Source organism: Typha angustifolia, chromosome 13 (genome assembly GCF_048772165.1).
Source record: "Typha angustifolia cultivar Huaian chromosome 13, ASM4877216v1, whole genome shotgun sequence".
Lineage (NCBI taxonomy): Eukaryota > Viridiplantae > Streptophyta > Magnoliopsida > Poales > Typhaceae > Typha > Typha angustifolia.
The window spans coordinates 10,904,976-10,926,649 of record NC_133251.1 but is presented as its reverse complement, the minus strand read 5'-3'; the positions used below and the strand labels follow the sequence as shown (position 1 = coordinate 10,926,649).

General features: G+C 36.9%; 1 protein-coding gene across 1 annotated transcript in view; it reads right to left on the bottom strand.

The window, feature by feature from the left end:
• Positions 1-19,030, bottom strand: part of LOC140774099 (probable amino-acid acetyltransferase NAGS2, chloroplastic) — a 31,943-nt gene extending 12,913 nt beyond the window's left edge. The window contains exons 1-6 of the mRNA XM_073116954.1: positions 18,526-19,030; positions 17,881-17,968; positions 16,329-16,537; positions 4,480-4,631; positions 848-1,271; positions 154-251 (exon numbers count right to left, since the gene is read on the bottom strand). Coding sequence (XP_072973055.1) covers positions 154-251; positions 848-1,271; positions 4,480-4,631; positions 16,329-16,537; positions 17,881-17,968; positions 18,526-18,840 — 1,286 coding nt within the window. The 5' untranslated portion in view covers positions 18,841-19,030. The remainder of the gene's footprint in view (positions 1-153; positions 252-847; positions 1,272-4,479; positions 4,632-16,328; positions 16,538-17,880; positions 17,969-18,525) is intronic.
• Positions 19,031-21,674: the final 2,644 nt, after the last annotated feature.

Genomic DNA, 21,674 nt, shown 5'->3' with positions numbered 1-21,674 from the left:
GAACTAATGAACTTCGTTTGTTAAGAGCACATCTAGATGAGGACAAAAAAGATTTCATAAATCAATCCTCAAAATACAGATCAGAATGCTTAAGATTCAAAAAAGAAATCAACGAGCACAATCTAGATGTACCAAAATAGACTTTTTGCATACCTAGCTACCATTGTCCCCACACCATCTCTTGTAAATAATTCTAAAAGCAAGGCTCCACCAAGAGTACCATCTACTATATGAACTCGTTGAATACCACCCTGACAAGTCGGGGAAAAGAAAATCAGTTCCCACAGTGACCACAGATAAGATTGCAAGAGACTAATGACGAGCATTCTGAGTAATAAAAGAATGTTATATGTTTTTTTCCATGCATGATAGCAGCCAATCAGTACATTTAAGCAGATCCAGCCATCATATGATCATCACTAGAAACAATCAAGATACCCATCCTACAAGAACCTCAAAGCAAACCCTGTTCATAGAATCAAGAATAATGCCACATGATATGGTCTCTACTATTGGAATGGTTTGGGTACCAATTAGGGAATCGACCAAATTCAGGACTCTATTGTAACATAACCGCTAATATGCTGGCATTTACTACTATTTCCGACAAGCCAGTGATTTCAGCCACAGCAATTTGGGTTACGCATATTTATGTTTACATTTTGCCATGTAGGGGTGAATATGCTCCTATAAGCTCCTTCACCAAAATTGTTCTATAATTAACTATATATAAATTAGAAGAATGAAATCACAACATTGTGTACATGGATAAAGATTAGGAAGGATAAAAATGCACCTACTTTCATCATCAATGAAGAAAACCATGTTAGAAGAAGTGCATACTTACACGGCACACATATGCTGCAGCAGCCAATTCTGAAAGGTAGCCATTTAATCTGCTCAAGTGCTCTTCACCTCCAATAGCAAACCCTTGTTCACCAGACCACAATCCATTACCATTATAAAACCCAACTCCATTCTGGAAAGATGCATTGTAATTGTTTTCGCTGCCTCTTCCATTCCAAGGTGGGTGACTGTCCTTAATAAAACCAATGGAACATGAAGAAGTAATATCTTCTTCACTGAAAATCTTGACATAGTTTGCAGCAATTTCACTCTGTTTAGCTCGTTTTCTGATCAACATATCTGCATCCTTGAGAGACATAAAATGAATGAGTCGTCCTTGCTCATCAAAAATCTGACCATCTGTAACACAAATCAGTTTATGCGCCTCAATAGCTAATGCACAAGCTGTGGCAACTTCATAAGTGCTGAAAAGTTCCAATGAGGGGTTGATATTAGAATTGGATTAGGGAAAAGCATAAACAGATATAGAAGTTAGAGTGAGGTCCAATGCTATATTAAAAAAAACTAACCGACTGGAAGGGGACAAAAAGAAAGCTGGACAGAGTAAAGGATTGCATTAACTGAAAAAATAGCATTAACTTGTCAAAAGCCTACTTAATGTTCAAATTAGTAGTAGTCAGACATATCAGTGTATAAAAACTTGGACCACAACCTTGCAAGATGATAAAAGGCTAACAATTAAGAAAAAAAACAAAGAGACAGTATGCAATTATGCTAATAGGAATATTACAGACTTTGGATATCAGATTATCAATATGAGTTAGCATACTGCATGAGTCTTTTGGAGCCAGACGGCACTGAGATGCTAGTGTATCTTCCAGGTACACTTACATGATCATAAAGAACTTGTTTAAGAGAAAAGCAAATAAAGACAACAAAATGGCAGGTACATTGGCATCTATTTGATAGAGCTACTATGAACAATATATCGTGATTCAAGGTAAAGCACCGTTGGTGATTTTGAGAATTGTGGAAGGACTAGTTCGCCAAATAGCTTAATTAAGAGATGTGGTATGAATCGATCTCGGATGCCAGCTAGGTTTAACGGGTGCTGTTGCAGCCAAGAAGTTGGTGGCGGATTGGAGGGAGTATATGGTGGGGCAGGGACATGGTGAAGGTGGCTAGGGTGTTCTGGACATAGGGTGGTGAGTTAGGATGGTGGATATGGAGTCAATAGAGGTGATGGTGATGGTGATGGTGATGGTGATGGTGATGGTGATGGTGATGGTGAGAAAGAAAGATGGAAACTGGCAATAGGGTTTGTAGCGGCTGTGGTGGGGTTTTGCGATTGTGGTGATGTTGCAGGTTAGCAATCGTGGAAGGATGTGGTGGTGATGATTGTGGTTTATCTGGAATGAAGAAAGGAGGCCCAGATGGAGGTCATGTGGCTGTTGGAGGTGTTGGTGAAAGAGGAAAGCCTTGGAGGTCGATGGTGGGTTCACCGTAGAAAATCTTAATCTGAGAAATCTGGAAAAATATTCTTCCAATGTCTTAAAATTACGAAACCAATTGGAGTGGCTTCATGACTTTCCGATCTACGGCTTTTGTATTCAGCCCCTCGTTAGATTCGCACTCTACATAGGTCAAATCTGGACAAGATTCTGACGGTGGTGTTGGTGGCCGGTGGAGATGATTTCGGGTTAAAGAACCACAATGGTGGATTAGCTTGTAGATGGTGATGACGGTGTGGATGGAGATGGTGGTTGGGGTAGATTTGATACTTAGAGAGGAATAGGAGGGGGAAGAAGTGGTTGGCCCTAAAATAGAAAGGAGATTGACGGACGAGGAGGGATTGCAGGTGACCGAGGAAGCTGGTGCGGCAGCTAGGGTTGAGGTGAGCTAGGGTAAGGGCAGGTCAAAGAAGGAAGAAGGAGAGGAGAGATTAGAGAGGATGATTTCAATTAACTCTAGCATGATCTAATCTGACTGCACTCCACAATATGTATTGGAGGCTAATCAACTTAACCTAAGCAAATAACTATATAAGGTCCAATAAACTAATTAAACCGCTTAAGTTATATAGGCTAAAATAGAAATAGACTAATGCTGAAATAAATAATAGGCTAACTAAGATAAGTGACTCGACCCAACAAGTCCTATGTCCCATGAGGTGGTCTGACAGATCACATCATGTTCCAGGAAAATGACATATTGGACATATGAAACTGCACCAAGTCATTAGGTTGAAAAAAGAAAGATAAATTGACAAAATGTTAAATAGGTTCTCAAAATAGTCGATTTCTGGGAAGGAAGGTACAAAGTGTTGCATGTTCTTGCATATGGAACTGATGAAAATATATAAGAACAGAGAAAGAATCTAAAAAGGTATTCTAACTTCATAAGGTAATATATATGATTGGTAATCGCTAAAGATGGACAGTGTAGAAACAAGTGCAGAAATAGTGAAGATAATCACATAATTGACTTGTATTGAAGATGATTGCAGTTATATAAGTAGAAAGGTGTCTCGAAATGGTAAAGTTAAACTGTTGAAAGACATAATTTAGAGCAATGATAAACATCAAGTCAAGTATTGCCATGCAGTAGCATGTGCTAATGGTTGGAAAATTAAATTATATCATATATATCTTTTTATCCTAATTTAATTAAAGGGCCATATATGGGGTACGGGGGCATTTAGGTCATTTTGGGATTAATGAGATCTAATATGACTACCACGTAACTTGACTCATCTAATCCTTCTAACAGTGCACTAACAAAAGGGTAACATTAAAATTTTTCAAAAATTTAGAGATATTGTAACCTAAAAAAGTTTAAGAGGTTCCTGTGAAAACCAAGTATAGTTCTAGAGGTGTGAACATAATTAACTCTTATTATAACTCTTGATGGATGCTCATTGCATGAACTTATCTGACCCCAATCCAAGGTAGGTATAATTATTTAGGCTACTTCACTTACCAGATCATGAATTGTAAGATTCTGGCAATTGGCTATCATGAAAAGGACCAATGATGACTTCCGAATAGGATTACTCTCCTTATGAAATTACTTATACTCCGGACAATTCAATTCTTAGGCCTTGCTTTTTAAGGAAGAGGGCATTTGCAAGGTGGGGTGCATGGAGGATGGTTAGTGGAGGGGATCCTGTTAGAGAAGTTAGTGAGTTTTTAACTATATATGTACTTACAGAGGTGATTCAGATCTTCTGGCATTCGAATTTGTCCAGCATGCATCTACCCATGAGATGATGCCCCTGTAGGTGAGGGTTTTAGGTTGTACTTGTACTGTCACAAGATATCTCAAAGTGCATGGTCTAGTTCTCACTTATGGAAGTCACAAAATGGATTGACATATTTCTCAAACACCTAACAATCTTTGAAAAGATTCGCCCCTCGAGAAACATGAAAATAACTGAGTTTATAGGACAAATCATAAAAAGTAAACATAAGATAGCAAAATTTAAACAACAAGATAACTTTGAATGATACTAGCCACTAATATTGTGTAAACTACTTCATGGAGATACGAATGGATGAATAACATGGATAAATTTCCCCCCTATATTTATAGGAAGAATAGAAAAATTGCAAATGCATATAGACAGCTGAGTTATAAAGAATAGGGAAAGAAAATGCAAAGCATGTAGCTTACTTGCAATTTAAAAGTTCTCCAGCACTGGAATATCCCATATTGCTCACAACAACTATACATTCTCTGTCAAGCCTTTCCTTTATTTGTGAAACATCTACCTTTTTAACTTCACCAGTGAACCCATAATCAATCCCATCAACTACCCCTCTTCTCTGCCAAAAGAAAGGAAAGATGTATATACTAAATTTATTCTGATGTTTAAACATATGAACAAGAAAACTCAACCACATGATAGAGAGAACAAAAGAAAAAATAAAGAACTTTGCAACTCAGGAAGCAGATCTTCAGATGCTGGTTAAACCATTCACCTACCAGACAGTGCTAACATTCTAAGTAATTGATCGCGAAATACTCTTTCTATTTAATTGGCTATTCCTCTTTGTTAAGGGTGGCAAATTCAAGTATTCAACTATGCTCAGCTTAACCAACAGGTTCTACGTGACAGCTATTAGATCAGCTATGATCATGAAATATTGAGTCATTATTGACCAACCAGAACAGCAGGTTCAGATCATGGATTAACATGCCTGATCAGTTTATGCTGATTGGCCCAACACTTCTATGATCAAGATTACCAACCGAATTCTTACCAATGATGGGTAACAGGTCCAATCAGGTCCGGATGGTCCACATAGCCTATGTAGGGAAGGTTGACTCAACCGATTGCAGCCCTTATACTTCAGAATGCAGTAGGTATGCAAAAAGAAATTCCCTGGCATTTAAAGCAATATGAAAGTGGAAAACAAATGTAAATAAACTTTGAAAAAATGAATTTACGTCTAAATCCTTAAGTGTGCTCTAATAACAATTGCAAAACGTAAGTAACGCCCTACGAGATAAGACCTATCACATGCTATATCTAGTAATATGCAAAAAATAAAGCGTAAAAAAAACAATTACAAACATAAAAGTTTTTACATGGAAAAACTCCAAATGAGTAAAAAAATCACGGATCTAATCTCAAATCGAAACAAAGCACTAAAACCTATAACAGTTAACAAGAGGCTTACAGATCACCTGCCAATTCTCACAACTCAATCTGTATCAACCTTGCTCATCTAGACCCCGTGACACGCTGCTTTCTATGATAGGTTTTGAAAACTCAGTGACCCTCGAGATTAATTTTTCCGCCTCAGTGACTCTCAAGACGTAATTTTTTCAAATCTAATGTAAATGCGTTGAAATGAGAACGATTCAGCACATCCTGGCAAAAGCTAAAGATTGATATTTTGCCTTCAAAAGATGATCTCAAAATATTGATCAACAACCTATTTTTGGGTTAGATTAAACTCACCTCTTAGAGATAAGATATATATCCCTTAAAAATAGGATAAATAACTCTTAGAGATAAAGTAAATATTTCTTTAAGATAAGATAAATATACTTTAGAAATAAGATCAAATCCAAGTCAAATCAGGTCTCACGAAGCTCTAAAAATTGCAAGTTACGTGGGGGCTTTTGAACGCGGCTCAAGTACTTTTGAACTCGGTGACTTGAAATGTGAACATGCTGCGAATGCTCAAATATGCAACCTTGTATGTATAAACGCCCTGCGAATGACTGCAGTGTGCGTTCGAATGGCCCCAAAGTACACATTTCAACCCTATATGTATAAACGCCCCGTGTGAATAGCTAGTAAAAGCCAACACTACTCCTGCACCATGCTAATTCAGCCTCCTTATTAACTTCTTTCAACTTTGTTTTTACTTTATAAGATGTACAATCTTTTCATAGAATCAATGAGTTGCATGTATCTCCCCTATCGAGACATAAGTTGGAAACAATATTTGGATTATATGATAGGAAATCTGATATTCTCAAGCCTAAAACAATATTTGGACTATATTTTAAATGTAATTATACTATGTCAACAGTTCGACACTAAATTTTTGCAAATTGACCAAATGAACATATGTATTCATGTATCTTATTCATGTCTGAGGTACAACATATCAAGTAAGATGTATATATTCATCTCCTAACGAGAGAATAAGATTGAATCATTCTTATTCTAACATGGTAACAAAGCCCGTCTAGGGTTCCCATCCTCTTTGTCCTGGAATACTTCCTCAAGGGTTTTTCTCAAGCTGTTCAAAAGGTGAGTGATTCCTATTATCTCCCACCATCTTAACTAATCTCTAATGGATTAGTCTCTCCCGCAAACTCCTCGAGTACTTTGTTGATTCTTAATTTTTCGCAGGTGAAGACTTTGTCAATTCCATTTTTTCTTCCCTCGACGGACCCACGGGCTGTGGAATTTACTTCTCTCGGCAGACCCACCCTCTTAACTAGTCCCAATTGCATTAGTATCTCCGGCAGACCAGCGAGGAATTAGCACCCTCATGAAATAGAGGTAATCGAAATAAAGGAAATCACTGTCAATTTCTCTGTCGTGTTGCACCATTAAATTGTTGCTGCCAATAGAATTGTTGCACCAATTTGCCCTCATCTTGCACCAATTTGCCCTCATTTTGCACCATTAAATTGCTGCTGCCAAAAGAATTGCTGCACCGTTAATTGCTGTTGCCAACAGAATTGCTACATCATTGATTAGTGTTGCCAAAGATGTGTCACTCAGCAATTCTTCACGAAAATCCACCTCGGTCAGCACCATGCCTAGGACTTCTTCTCACAATTATCATGTTGCTGCCACCATAGTAGTCATCCATCTGTATCACTATGGCTGCTAATGATCTGATACGCCACTATCTTCCTCCATCGACCGACTTTATGCTTCGCTTTAACACTGCAGCTAATATTTGATGCCATCTTCGATCTCGTTTTGTCGAATCCAGTGGTGATCCGAAGTATCATCTTTTGTCTAGTGCTCAAATTGCTCAGTAAGGTGCACTGCTTCTTGCGTGACTTGCAAGCATTAGATCTTTCTATTCCTCTACAGTTTGGTAGTGCATCTTATCCTACAGATTATGAGGCTTTCAGAGAGCGTCATCAGCTTTATCAGTTTTTATTTGCTCTAGGCCCAGGGTTTGCTCCTCTAATGGGCACATTGGTTCATCGTGGCACCTTGCCTAACCAAGAGTCTGCCCCAACTAAGCTTGTGGCTGAGGATGATATGTCTCCACATAGTTCAGTCCTGTTATGCTCCTTTTTCATCTATCTTATCGATTGGGCTGCACATGGTTCTTGCTAGTTGTATGCCCCCATCGCATAATACTAAGTCCTCTCATTTCCGTCCACATTGTTCCCATTGTCACAAACGTTGACATCTAATTAAGAACTATGGGAGCTATATCCTAAAAAACACAAGAACGATAAGATCAAAGAGCGCTCTGGTCAGACAACAACTATGGCAACTGATGCCTCCACTGAGGTGGCCTCTACTGCTCATGTTCCCAATTGTTACAGTTGCTTTTGTTGAAGATAAGTTTCTATCCGATTTAATAATCTGAATAGAAATCAGTATAGAACTTGCAAAGATAACTAGAATCAATCTAACCGTTTGACAGATTTGATATTTGAATATGTTGTTCCTCTGCCAGTTAGGAATCCAATGCAACTAAATCATGTCGATTGGATAAATAAATCGAAAATTACGTATGAAACAATAACCGAAGGTCTGAGAATAGCGGGATGAATGTGGAATAGGTGGTTAGGATTATGGAAGATGTTTATGGTTTAGTGGATGGATTAGTGTGTGGAACTAGATGAGAGAGGAGAAGGGAGCTTCCCGATATGGATGGTTGCTAGAGAGAAGAGGAAGAAGCGACGGAGGATTAACCTCAACTATCATGACCCAAAATAAGAATCATGACCGGCCATGCACCTCAATATGCTTGAAATACACGAAGTCTTATTAATACTTCCTAAGTGTACGATGGCAAAAATAAATAAATAAACAAAGAAGATCTGCTTTATTAAATTTCAAACTAATTGCAATAATTATAAAACAATGTCATTATTTTTGAGTCTCTAAACGAAATGAATTAATACTTCTAATCTAAAGCATAAAATCAAAAGGAGCGAAAAAATAAAAAGATGAATCCTAAGTGGAGGTGGAGTCCGGGTATATCTCGCTCAGTCGACACGCTGACTATTACCTGAGATAGATAAGTAAATAAAAGAAAACAAATCTATGAGTCAACAACTATAGCTCAGTGAGTGGAATCCACTTGAAAACCAAATAAATTCTAAATTATATTAATGTTGAATAAAATTAAACTAAAATCAGCAATATCCATAAAAAATTTGCAATAGGTATGCTTTTTAAATAATAACAATGATAACATCATAACTTGTAACCTTGCACAGTTTCAACATGTCAACTTCTTTCCAATATTTATACTGTCATATGTCTCAATAGGTCTATACCCTGTGGATCCACATCAACTAGAAGTCACCTCGAGATAACGCTCGGGACTTTTCTTCATAGCTGATCCGGTTAGAATCATCAAATGATATCACTATGTGATCAACACACTGTCTTTTCCACTAACCGTTGAGAGAAGTTAGAGTCACCTAGAAAATTTCTCATTCATCCTAGGATTATTCCCTAACCCCGCCAAAGTCACCGTAGTGATCTGATTTAGAACTTTCTCCTGGACTTCAAGATAGACTTGAGTCACCACAAAAAATCGCAAGCGATTTATACCAGAACTGTTTTCTAAGCCATACCAATACTAGTCTCATTTTTCTTTTCACTAAAATTTAATATTTGCACAAGGTATGATGATGCACTAAGTATAATTATTAAATACACAGAAAATGTAACAATTAAATTTTGCACATAAAGATAAAATAAATAAATTAACACACAGAAAATTTACATACTCTGATAAGGTACAAAATGTAATAAAAATAAATATGTGAGTGAACCCACTCACCTGAGTCTAGGCAAGACAACCAAAATCTCAAATCTCTAGCTCACGTGCTAAAAATCACCACCTTTAATAATAAATAACAATAACATTTTTTTAAATATATTAAAATTTTCTACAAGTTACTCAAAAATTAATAATTTGGGCCAAAACAAGCCCAATTAGTTGGGCTGGGCCAACTAATACTTAAATGGATTGGGCCCAAGGCCCAATCCAATTAAGCTAATAGAACCGGGTCGAGTCCCTTGGATTCAGATCCAACCCGACTCGAATCCAAGACTTGAAGAGAGAAGGCTAGACTCGGGCTGCCCGAGTCTGCCTCCTCCAAATCGAAAAAGAACTGAAAGGCGAGAGAGAGAAAGAAACGCCGACGGCCACTGCAGGCGACGGGTTGTGGGCCGTGCCCTAAGCTCCCTAACACCCATGCGATGCCGCCATCCTCACGAGGTGGAGGAGAACCCACATAAGATGATCGACTTCATGGCCGACGGCTACCGAAGCCACAAGGGCTCCAAAGGTGAACGCCCACTGCACGAGGCCAACGGCAAGAGGCTTCCAGTGATGGGGTGGCAGCGACCCGAAGCCGCTGGTCGGCGTGACTCGCCGACGAAGCCAAAATCTCACGAATTAGGTATTTTTATTTTAACATATTAAACTAAAATAAAAATTGATGGGTAGGAGAGGGCTTACCAAGGAGTCACCTGATGGTCTCCGATGGCTCCAACGGCAGGCCGATTCCACTGCGTGACTCCGACGATGAGAAAGAAGAAAGTGAAGGAGAAGAAGAAGAGAGGAGGATAAGGGGGATTAAGGAAAGAGAAAAATTAGGGTTTAATTTATAGAGCAAAGATCCAAATCTAAATTAGATTTGGATTCGGTGAGATTTTCTGCAACTACCTCGTCGCGTGTCGGAGAGGGAAAGAGGAGGGGGTTGCACGTGTAGAGCACGTGCACCCTCCTCTCTCAAGCCTTTTTTTCGGTTTTTACATCGGCCATAGATGAGAACTTGGGGTGGATACTACCAGAACCAGAAAAAAAAAATTTATTTGGGAGTTGAGAAAGGAGGGTGCACGTGCTCTGCACGTGCAGCCCCTCCCCTCTCCCTCTCCAGCACGCGACGAGGCGCTGATAAGGGGGGGATTTCATCTAATCCGAATCGGATTAGATTTGATCCTCTTCTAATCTATAAATTAAACCCTAATCCTCTCTCTCCTCAACCCCCAGCCTTCTCCATTGTTTTCTTTCTCATCTCTCCGTCAGAGTCGTTGCTGTGAAATCGGATCGCTGGAACATCACCGGAGGAAATTGGGACCACCACACTCCTCACCAATGAGCCCTCTCTCATCCCTCTAGTTTAATTTAAATTTAAAGGGGTAAATCGAAAATACCTAAAATTGGGGTTCTCGGCTTCATCGACAAATCTGGCCGGCCGGCGGCTTCGGGTCGCAACGACATCATCACCGGAAGCTTCGTGCTCCAAGCCCGGTGTCGGTGATATCTTCTAGGGAGCTCTCATGGCTCCAATCGACGTCGGCCTCGGCGTCGGCCGTCGGTGGTGGGTTCTCCTCCACCACGAGAGAGAGAGAGAGAGAGAGAGAGAAGAAAGGGAGCCGGTCGTGAACCGCCACTGGTAGAGTCGCCGCCGGCCACTCTCTCTCCTTCGATTCCTCCCTTCCTCACGTCGGGCGCGAGAAGGAAGAACGGGTTGGTTGGGCTCGGGTTTAACCCGAGCCAACCCCTTTTCTATTAAATTTGGGTCCGGGTTCGGGTTGGATTTCGAATCTAAAAACCTGACCCGAACCGAACCGTTTATTTGGGTGGGCTATGGGTTAGCCCGCAGCCCAACCCAATTAATTTTGGTTGGGCCTTGGCCCAGCCCAATTGGTTATTTTTTTGAATTGGGCCAGGCCAGCATTAGCCCAACCCAATCCAATCGGTAAATTTAAACCCATTTTAGTTCTTTTTGGTTTTTAAATTTTAAAAATAGTGTTATTATTCGAATTAAAATTTTGATTATTATTTATTATTTAAGGTGGTGATTTTTAGCACATGAGCTAGAGATTTGAGATTTCGGTTGTCTTGCCTAAATTCAGGTGAATGGGTTCACTCACATGTTTATTTTATTGTATTTCGTATCTTTGTCAGACCATGTAAATTTTCTGTGTGCAATTTATTTATTTCACGTTTACGTGTAAAAATTAAATCGTTACAATTTCTGTGTGCAAATCTATTTATTTCATCCATATGTGCGAAAATTTAATTGTTATATTTTCTGTGTGCATTTAATTACTATACTCAGTGCATCACCATACTTCATGCAAATATTGAAATTTGTGAAAAAAAAATGAGACTAGTATTGGTACGACTTAGAGAACAGTCCCGGTGTAAATCGCTTGCGATTTTTCGTGGTGACTAAATCTATCTGGAAGTCCTAGAGAAAGTCCTAAATTAGATCACTACGGTGACTTTCTTGGGTGCGATTTTCCGTGGTGACTCAAGTCTATCTGGAAGTCCAGGAGAAAGTCCTAAATTAGATCACTGTGGTGACTTTCTTAGGTGACTCTGGCGGGGTTAGAAAACAATCCTAGGATGAATAAGAAAATTTCCTAGGTGACTCTAACTTCTCTTAACGGTTAGAGGAAAAGACAGAGTGTGTTAATCACAGGATGATAACCTCTGATGCCCCTAACCGGATGAGCTATGAAGAAAAGTCCCGAGCGTCATCTCGAGGTAACTTCTAGTTGATGTGGATCCACAGGGTTTAGACCCATTGAGACATATGACAGCATAAATATTGAAAAGATATTAATATGTTGAAACCGTGCAAGGTTACAAGTTGTGACATCTCTCCATTATTATCATTGTTATTGAGACATATGACAGCATAAATATTGAAAAGATATTAATATGTTGGAGCCGTGCAAGGTTACAAGTTGTGACATCTCTCCATTATTATCATTGTTATTATTTAGAGAACATGCCTATTGTATATCTATAAATTAAACCCTAATTTTCTCTCTCCTCAAACCCCCCTCTCCCCCGGCCTCCTTTTCCCTTTTCTTCTTCTCCTCCTTCATTTTCTTCTTTCTCACCGTCAGGGTCATGCAGTGGAATCATTCTGCCAAGTGCCGTCGTAGCCATCGGAGACCATCACGTGACTCCTTGGTTGTAATTTTTAGCACGTGAGCTAAAGATTTGAGATTGCAGTTGTCTTGCCTAGACTTAGGTGAATGGGTTCACTCACATATTTATTTTTATTATACTTCATATCTTTGTCAGATCATGTAATTTATTGTGTGCAAATTATTTATTTCATCCTTACGTGCAAATTTAATTATTACATTTTCTGTGTGCATTTAATCATTACACTCAGTGCATCACCATACGTTGTGCAAATATTAAAATTTTAGTGAAAAGAAAATTGAAACTAGCATTGGTACGATTTAGAGAACAATCCAGGTATAAATCACTTGCGATTTTCCGTGGTGACTCAAGTCTATCTAGAAGTCCAGGGAAAATAACTATATCAAATCACTGCGGTGACTTTTTTAGATGACTCTGGGAGGGTTAAGGAACAATCCTAAGATGAATGAGAAACTTCCTACATTAATTTAACCTCTCTCAACAGTTAGTGGAAAAGACAGGGTATGTTGATAACATAATGATAATCTGATGACCCTAACCAGATCAGCTATGAGAAAAAATCCCGAACATCATCTCGAGGTGACTTCTAATTGATGTGGATCCACAGGGTATAGACCCATTGAGCCAAACGACAATATAAATATTAAAAAAATATTAATATATTGAAACTATGCAAGACTATAAGTTATGACTCTATATTGTTATCATTGTTATTATTTAAGAGCATGCTTATTATATCGTTGATCTTAGGTTTTATTTAACACTATAAAATTTTAGAATTTATATGGTTTTCAAGTGGATTCCACTCACCGAGCTATAGTTTTTGACTCATGAATTTCTTTTTCTGTTCCTTTTTCTTTTCATTTATCTCAGGTAATAGTCCGTATGGCGACTGAGCAAAACGCACCCGGACCCCACCTCCACTTAGGACTTACCTATTTACCTTTCCGCTATTTTGGATTTTATGCTTTAGATTAAATGTTAATTTTATTTCGTTTAGAGACTCAAACCATAACATTATTTTATGTTCATTACAATTAGTTTAAATTTAATGAAGCAGATCTTCTTCGTTTATTTATTCTTGCCATTGTACACTTAGGAAATGTTACTAAGGCTTCGTGTATCTCAAACATATTGAGATGTATAGCCGGTCATGATTCCGATCTCGGGTCGTGACAAACATTGACTTAGAGAATACTTCGGTATAAATTGCTTATAACTTTCCATTATGACTCGAGTCTACTTGAAAGTCTAAGGGAACGTCCTATTCTAAATCACTACGGTAACTTTCTTAGATGACTTTGATAAAGTTAGAGAACAGTCCCAGATTAGATCGAAAAACTTTCTCTAATCTCTCTCAATAGTTAGTGAAAGAGACGGTGCTTTTATCACATAATAACACCTCCTAGTGACCCTAACCAGATCAACTATGAGAAAAAAGCTCGAGTGTCATTTCAATATTACTTCTAGTTAATGTGGATCCGTAAGATACAGACCTAATTGATACAAATAGCATTATCATTATTGAGAAATTTTAATATGTTGAAGCCGAGCATGTTATGTGTTATGACTCTCCGTTACTATTATTGTCATTATTATTGTTACTTTGAAAACATACTTAGTGAATTATCATTTTATATTGCTAGATTTAGATTTTATTTGAAGTTATAAATTTTGAATTTATTTGGCTTTTAAGTGGATTCCACTCGTTGAGCTATAGTTGTTGACTCATGAAATTTTTTCTTATAATATTTTAGATAATGGTCAGCGTGAGGACTGAACGAAATGCCCCGAAACCCCATCTCCACTTAGAATCTACCATTTTTACCTTTCGATTCTTTTAGTCTTTATGTTTCAAACTATCTGTTAATTAAATTTACTTAGAGACACATTAGTGATGGCATTAGTTATTTTCATTATTATTAGATTAAATTATTGAACTCAGATTTTCTCATTAATTCTTGTCATTGTGTACTTAAAAAGTATTAATAAGGCTTCGTATATCTTAAGTGTATTAAAATACATGGCTGATCATAATTTTGATTTCAGATTGTGACACAGGGTTTTAAGTATGCCTAGATTTGGGATTCACTCCTCTATCGTGTGGTATTGATCATATTAACTACAAATGGATTTACAAGATCAAACGATAACTTGATAGATCCATTGAGTGCTACAAAGCTCGTCTTATAGCAAGGAGACCTTTGCCCTTTTTGCTCAAATGACTATTGTTATTACTCTTATTGCGGTTGCTGCAATTCATCGCTTGGCCTTTATTTTAGATGGATGTGACGAATGCACTTCTTCATGGTGATTTGTTTAAGATAGTTTATATGCAACCTCTATTTGGCTTATCTGTTCCTTTATCTTATATTTGTCACATCTGTCGAGCTATTTATGGACTCAAACAAGCACCTTATGCTTAGTTTGAGCAATTCCATTGTGCAGTCACCGAGGCTGGTTATGTTAAAAGTGCTCATGACCCCTATATGTTTATACTATCATCATTCTATGGGCAAGTTATTCTCTTACTCTATGTAGAAGACATGATTATTACTGGTGATGATTGGTTTCTTTCAAATCTCTACATAAGCACTCGTCTCGACATTTAAAATGAAAGATCTAAGACTTTTAACATTATTTTCTAGGTTTTGAGATTGCTCAAGGCAAGAGAGATATGCTTATATCTTAACAAAAGTATGTCTCTGATCTGATTAGTCAAGCTACCATATTTGATGAAAACACAGTTGATACACCCCTTGAGCTTCATGTAAAGCTTTTCCTATGAATGGTGTGGCATTGTTAGATCCGACTAGATGTAGGCACATCGTCGGTCAACTCTTCTACTTATGTATCACCAGACTAGATATTTCGCATGTCATCAACATAGTTAGTCAATTTGTGGCAGCTTCTCGATCCATTCCTTATGTAGCACTTCGTCAAATTCTCATATATGTGTAGGGATTATTAGTCCCTCCCTTTTGATGTATGTGGTTCGTGCTTATTCTAATGTTGACTTGGCTAGAGATCCTACCACTTGCTGCTCTACCATTGGGTTTTGTTTGTTTCTTAAAAATTCTCTTATCTCTTAATGCAGCAAGAAGCAAAATATTGTCTCTCTCTATCACTGAAGCAAACTATAGGGTCATGTCCACAACCACCAAAGAGATTACTCACCTTAAATGTCTATTGGATGACATGGGTGTGCCAATACTGCCTACAAGCAACCTTGTATTTTATGAACGAACCAAGCACATCAAAGTAGATGCTCATTTTGTTCAATATCATTTTTTAGCCGATATTATTAGCCTTCCTCATATATTCTCTACTGAGCAAATCACTGATCTTTCACCAAGTTACATTCTACTTGTCAAGTTGTCATCTTAAGTATCTTGTCAACAAATTCTTGGTGTTTGATCCATCTTGAGTTTGAGAGGGGTGTTAATGTATATATGTGTCCATGTATCTTATATCGTGTCTAAGGTACAACATATCATGTAAGATGTATATATTCATCTCCTAGTGAGAGAAATAAGATTGAATCTTCCAATTCTAACAATTACCAAAGAGCATATATAATACATTGACCACACTAGAAAGGCATGTAATTTCCTAATCCTAGGAGTTGGAAATTGTGATGGTGCTGGACACCATAAGAAAGACTACACAGAAAATCTCTATCTGTATGTTTCATTTGCTTGTTTTTCATGTGACATCACAACTGATCTCTTTTGAATTTACAACTCTGTATTGGAAAATATCCTTCTCATTTTAGATACTAAAAGAATCAGCTTCATGCTTTCAAAAAGATAATATTTGCTACTTCAGTAGCAACGCAAATAGGACAATTCAAGTAATGTGTAAGTTCACCTTAGCAGCAAGGAAGTTGCCACTTGAAACATTGACGCCAAGGTCATGCCAGCGACTGTTCTCACCATGTCGACGAAGATTTAATATAGGAGGTCCAGGAGAGAGCTTTGCTTCTATTGTAAGCCGTATCATCCCAGCTGCTTCCATTGCGGCCTCTAAGGATTCATCATCAGTGATTCGATACCGACCAACATACTGGCCCTTCCTTCCTGTGGGACAAGTCCATTATGAAGACTCGCATGGCCAAAGAAGGAATAATCATTAAAAATATCCACCATATAATACTTTAGAAATCAACAAATGTTCCACAATGTGGAAAATGAAATATCAAGAAAAAAGGTTTCAATGTGGATTTCTCAGAAGGAAAATTAAAAGACCAAAAGTTGAAAAATACACAAGTAAAACATAAATCACTACATTTTAATGGCTGACACAAAACTATGTTCCAACAGAAGAATAAAAAAAAAAGAACAGCCCTTTGTTCCAATTAGTTATCATCGGCTGCATAGGCCCTTCTCTCCTTTTAGTTTTACTTCCTTATTTGATAGTATATGCAGGTGATCAAGATGCAAACAATCTTCAGGATGTAACCTAGCTTAAGTCAAACCATGTATCAGTAATGCCTACATGGACGCAAATGACGAAAACAGTTTCAAGAAACAACAAAACTTTAACAAGACCAGCAAATTCATGGATCCTAGGATCATAACTGTTGAATCAGGGACCTGTATAAATTACAGTTAGTGCCTTAGTGGTACTTGGAAACATGCAAAGAGAACCAGAATCCATATGAAGCACAATTTGAAAAACCTGCTGGACACAGTCCATGTGTGTCCTCAGTAGCCAGAAGCACACAAATAACATTCACAATTGTCTTAATCGCTTAATTTTATAACCATGCTTCTAAGGCCATTTGGAATCTAACAACTTATCTGGGAGCTTGCAATTTTATTCATCTGCACAGACAGGAGCTACACGATGAATGCAAAAGCTTATGCTAACCAAAGCACTGACTTAAATTTTCTACATCTCTAAAGCCACAATTAAGGTTCTGACTTCTAGGACAGTCTGATTTTTTTTCTCATCATTATCTAAAGGGCAAAGAATTGGATTCAATCTAAGTATGCATGCCTACTATAGCAATGGAGAATTCAAATTGACAGAAGCATTCTGCAGAAGCAGATGAGACACAGATTAGCTGCATGAAAAAGGAACAGATTTAAGAACTAAAAGATAACAAAAAGGAAAAGATATGTTGCACTATCTTTATACTCCTCAATTATCTGAAAAAAGGCAACTATTATACATAAAAGATAATCTCACTAGAATGTTCATTTCCAATTCTTATTACAAAAGGAAACTATTTTTAGTATCTTTGCAGATAACATATAAGGTTGAGGTCTTCTAAGGGGTCTGTAGACGACATTGGTAAGTAAAATTTGCTACCAATAAGAAAGGATAATACAACAAGCTCAAACTCATGAACCATCACAGAAGCATGAAATTGCAAATTTGGGATTTACAATAAATAAAACATGATAGCTCCACTCACCTTTCTCTTCCAAGAGTCTATCAATTAGGACGTGGGTTCCAGGAACAAGGACGAATCTAATCCCCAGACCATGGAGGAGTGAAATATCCTGCAAGTAAATACATGCACAATGTTAATTAAGAAAGGGAAAACCAGAACAGATACATCTCATTGTATTACTCTTTGCTCACAATGGCAGCATAGAATGGTCTAGTGAAAATAGTTTATGATATAATTCATTCTATTTGTAGCATTGAACTTTGGCCATTTTGTTTTCTCATGATCGAGTTGATTTCGGTCTTTGGATTGACCAGCAAGTGGGAGCTGTAAGACAGGAAGGGTGTGAGTCAAGCAGGAAGGTTTTGCTTGTAAGCAAGCAATCGGCAAGCGGCACAGAACATATTCAATAGTAAGTGGTCTAACTTTTAGATCAAAAAGCATCTCTGACATCAAGCAGGGTTGAGTGCCGGATCACCTTGATATAAACAAAAGCCCATATACATATAAAAGAAAGTCATCTTGCCAAAACGATTCCTTTCAACCAACTCAAAAATACTTTCTCTTTTACTGGGATAAAAATATTCAGGTACAGTCCTACCTACACCATCCAGAGCACCATCAAATGAACCAAATTCTCAAAAGGAAACAGAACAAAAGACAAAATACCTGGAGAATGGTATCCAAATAAGGGCTGGAGACGATCTCGGCAGTGATCACCAACACGAACGTGCTTCCCCTGTGCCCCCTTATATACGGCCACGCCTCCCGAAACCACCTGACAAACCGCTCGTCCTCCCCGCCGCCGCCGGAGATCCCACCGGCGCGGCCATTAGCGTGTCCATCGGAACTACAACTAAGGGAAACACCCCTAAGGTGAAGAGAACCCCATCCCGGCCTCCAATACCGCCGCCACATCGCCGGAACACGAGGGACTCTCCCCGGATTCGAGATCATAGAAGGCTTCGTGCACGAAGCGGCCATGGAGCGTAGGTAAATGTGGAGAAAGAAGCGAAGGAAAGGAAGCAGAGAAGACGAAGAAGAGATGGGAATGACGCGGCGAGGCGAGATAAAGACGGAGAGGAGAGGGAGGACTATTTGGCGCGCAGGGAGAAGTGACGCGCGGAGAAGACACACGACATTGGCTTTCGAACAAGCACAGCGTACGAGGAAAAAGTCTGAAAGGACGTTATTTTTTAATATGAACAAGATCAAAAATGCCACTTTCTCGTTACTATCGTAACAGTAGCTCAAATTCTTTGAGTCTTATATACTGTTCTCGTTCCAAATCTTCTTCTTTTTTTATTTCATTCTTTATTTTTGGAAAAAAAAAATAAAAGAAAAAGGAAATCAAAGTGGCATAGACAAGAGCTCAAAAAATCACCTTAAAATTTACTGCACCTCGGTTAAAATATGTTACCGTAATAATAATAAATGCATCAGGTTTTGATATAAAATATTGATATGTTCTACAGCTTAGATTGAATAAATTAGTATTTTTAGTTTTAAATTAAGACGACATTTTTAGCATTGTTTTAACTATACTCATTCATGTATTATGTTTGGAAGATAGAACATTGCCATAAATAAGTTTCTAAACATGCATATTTTTATCATAGTACTCTCATTTTGCAGTATCTTATATATATATATATTATCACATATCATATAAGATAGGGTAAATTATAGTATAACAGTTTGTTGTTTGGCCAAAATCAAACTAGACCTATTTTTAAATTTTTATTTATGGAAATAGATTATTCCTTAAACTTAATATTAGAATAAGTCTATTTCACTATAGCTCTATAAGCACTTTATCTAGATAAAAGTAGAACACTAATATGATCAGCATTTTTCAAGTAAAATGCTAATATGATCGGCGTTTGTATTGAAAGAAAAAAGATTAAAAAATTTAACACTTTATAATAAAATAATATACATAAAATATTGAATAGTAAATAATTTCTTGTTAAAAATACTAAACTATTCAACCACTTATTAAGATGCTGACCTACTTATAGTAAATTTTAGACATATAATATGATATTACGAAGATAAAAGAAAAATAAATGTAATTATTCTTATTGAAGCTTCATCGAACCTTAATTGAGAATAATATAAATAAAAATATAAAAAAAAAGTTTATAGCATTATAAATTTGTGTAATCTATTTTAGTCATAAAACATATCGTTACAAAGATATGAAAAATACTTATTAGTTGTTAGTTGGAATCACTTAATAATTTCATGCAACCAATTGCACTAGGATTGTTAAAAAGAAAAAAAAAAGATTGTAGCTACTTCAAATTACTTTTATTTTTTTCAATTTTTTTTAAATATAAAATACTAAACAGTTTGAGTATTTTATTAGAATAAAGTTTTTGGCATTTCAATATAAAAGTAAAACGCTAAAGTGGTGTACAGACTTATTTATCAAGTTTGATGTATAGTCTATTTGGATTAAAAAATATAAAAAGAGGTAGTTTGGTTAAAAAAAAGAAAAACTCTATTAATAGAGCTATCAAATTACTGTAATACCCTTGTGATTAATTATTCCATAGGACTATAAATCTTCCACCCAAAATTTGTGATAGATGAGATTTTGTCATCCTATTACCATACATTGTAAGGAGGTGTATAGCAACAGAGAGATATTAAAATTAGATTTGAGTACTAAAAGAGAAATGACAGTTGATCACTAGTTTGAAAGCTGAAAAATGATAAGCAAATATCATTTTTTTAGAGATATTTAGAGATATACTGGTGGGTAGGATCACTCAATTCTTTCTTAAACGAGGGAGATTAAGTGACATAGAGAAAAAGACAATATAAATTTTGAGCAGAACCAAAGATCGGTTATTTATAATATACCTAATAAAATTGTTTTTAAAGTACATAGATTAGACCACCTCTCCTCCCTAAACCGTTTATTCTATTTGCGATCAACGATATATATGTGTGTGAGCTTGCGTAGGGTAGAGTTGCACTCCCGATGTGTGACATTATCGACCGAAAGGTCCACCAACTATTATGGTTGGATAGATTGGAGCCCACAAACCAAACAAAGGGTCTAAAGTAAGTAAGTATATTTGTCAAACTGTACAATTATTGAGAGCTAGTGGAAAGATTCTCTTCTTATCAAATGGAACTATTCTATCTCCAATGGCTGTATTTTTATTCGTGGAGAGGTTTAGATTACTTCATAATTTATTCAGCTCAGACTATCTTTCAATCTTATCATGATCCTAGTAGAAATTAGTTGGTATATGTCAGATTTTTCTTTTTATAAAAATTAGAAAATTGTATGGCTCCGTTTTACTTGCAGAGTATGGCGAATTTTATCACGACCCGAAATAGGAATTATGACTAGCCATACATCTCAATATGCTTGAGATATACGAAGCCTTATTAATACTTTCTACGTGTATGATGGCAAAAAAAATAAATAAAATAAAGATCTGCTTTATTAAATTTAAAACTAATTGCAACAAACATAAAACAATGTTATTGTTTTTGAGTCTCTAAACGAAATAAATAAAACTTCTAATCTAAAACATAAAATTCAAAAGAGCGAAAAAGTAAATAGGTGAATCATAAGTGGAGGTGGAGTCCGGGTACATCTCGCTCAATCACCCCGCTGACTATTACCTGAGATAGATAAATATAAATACAAAAAAAAAAAATCCATGAGCCAACAACTATAGCTCAGTGAGTGGAATCCACTCGAAAACCAAATAAATTCTAAATTATATTAATGCTGAAAAAGATTAAACTAAAAGCAACAATATCTATAATAATTTGCAATAAGTATGCTCTTT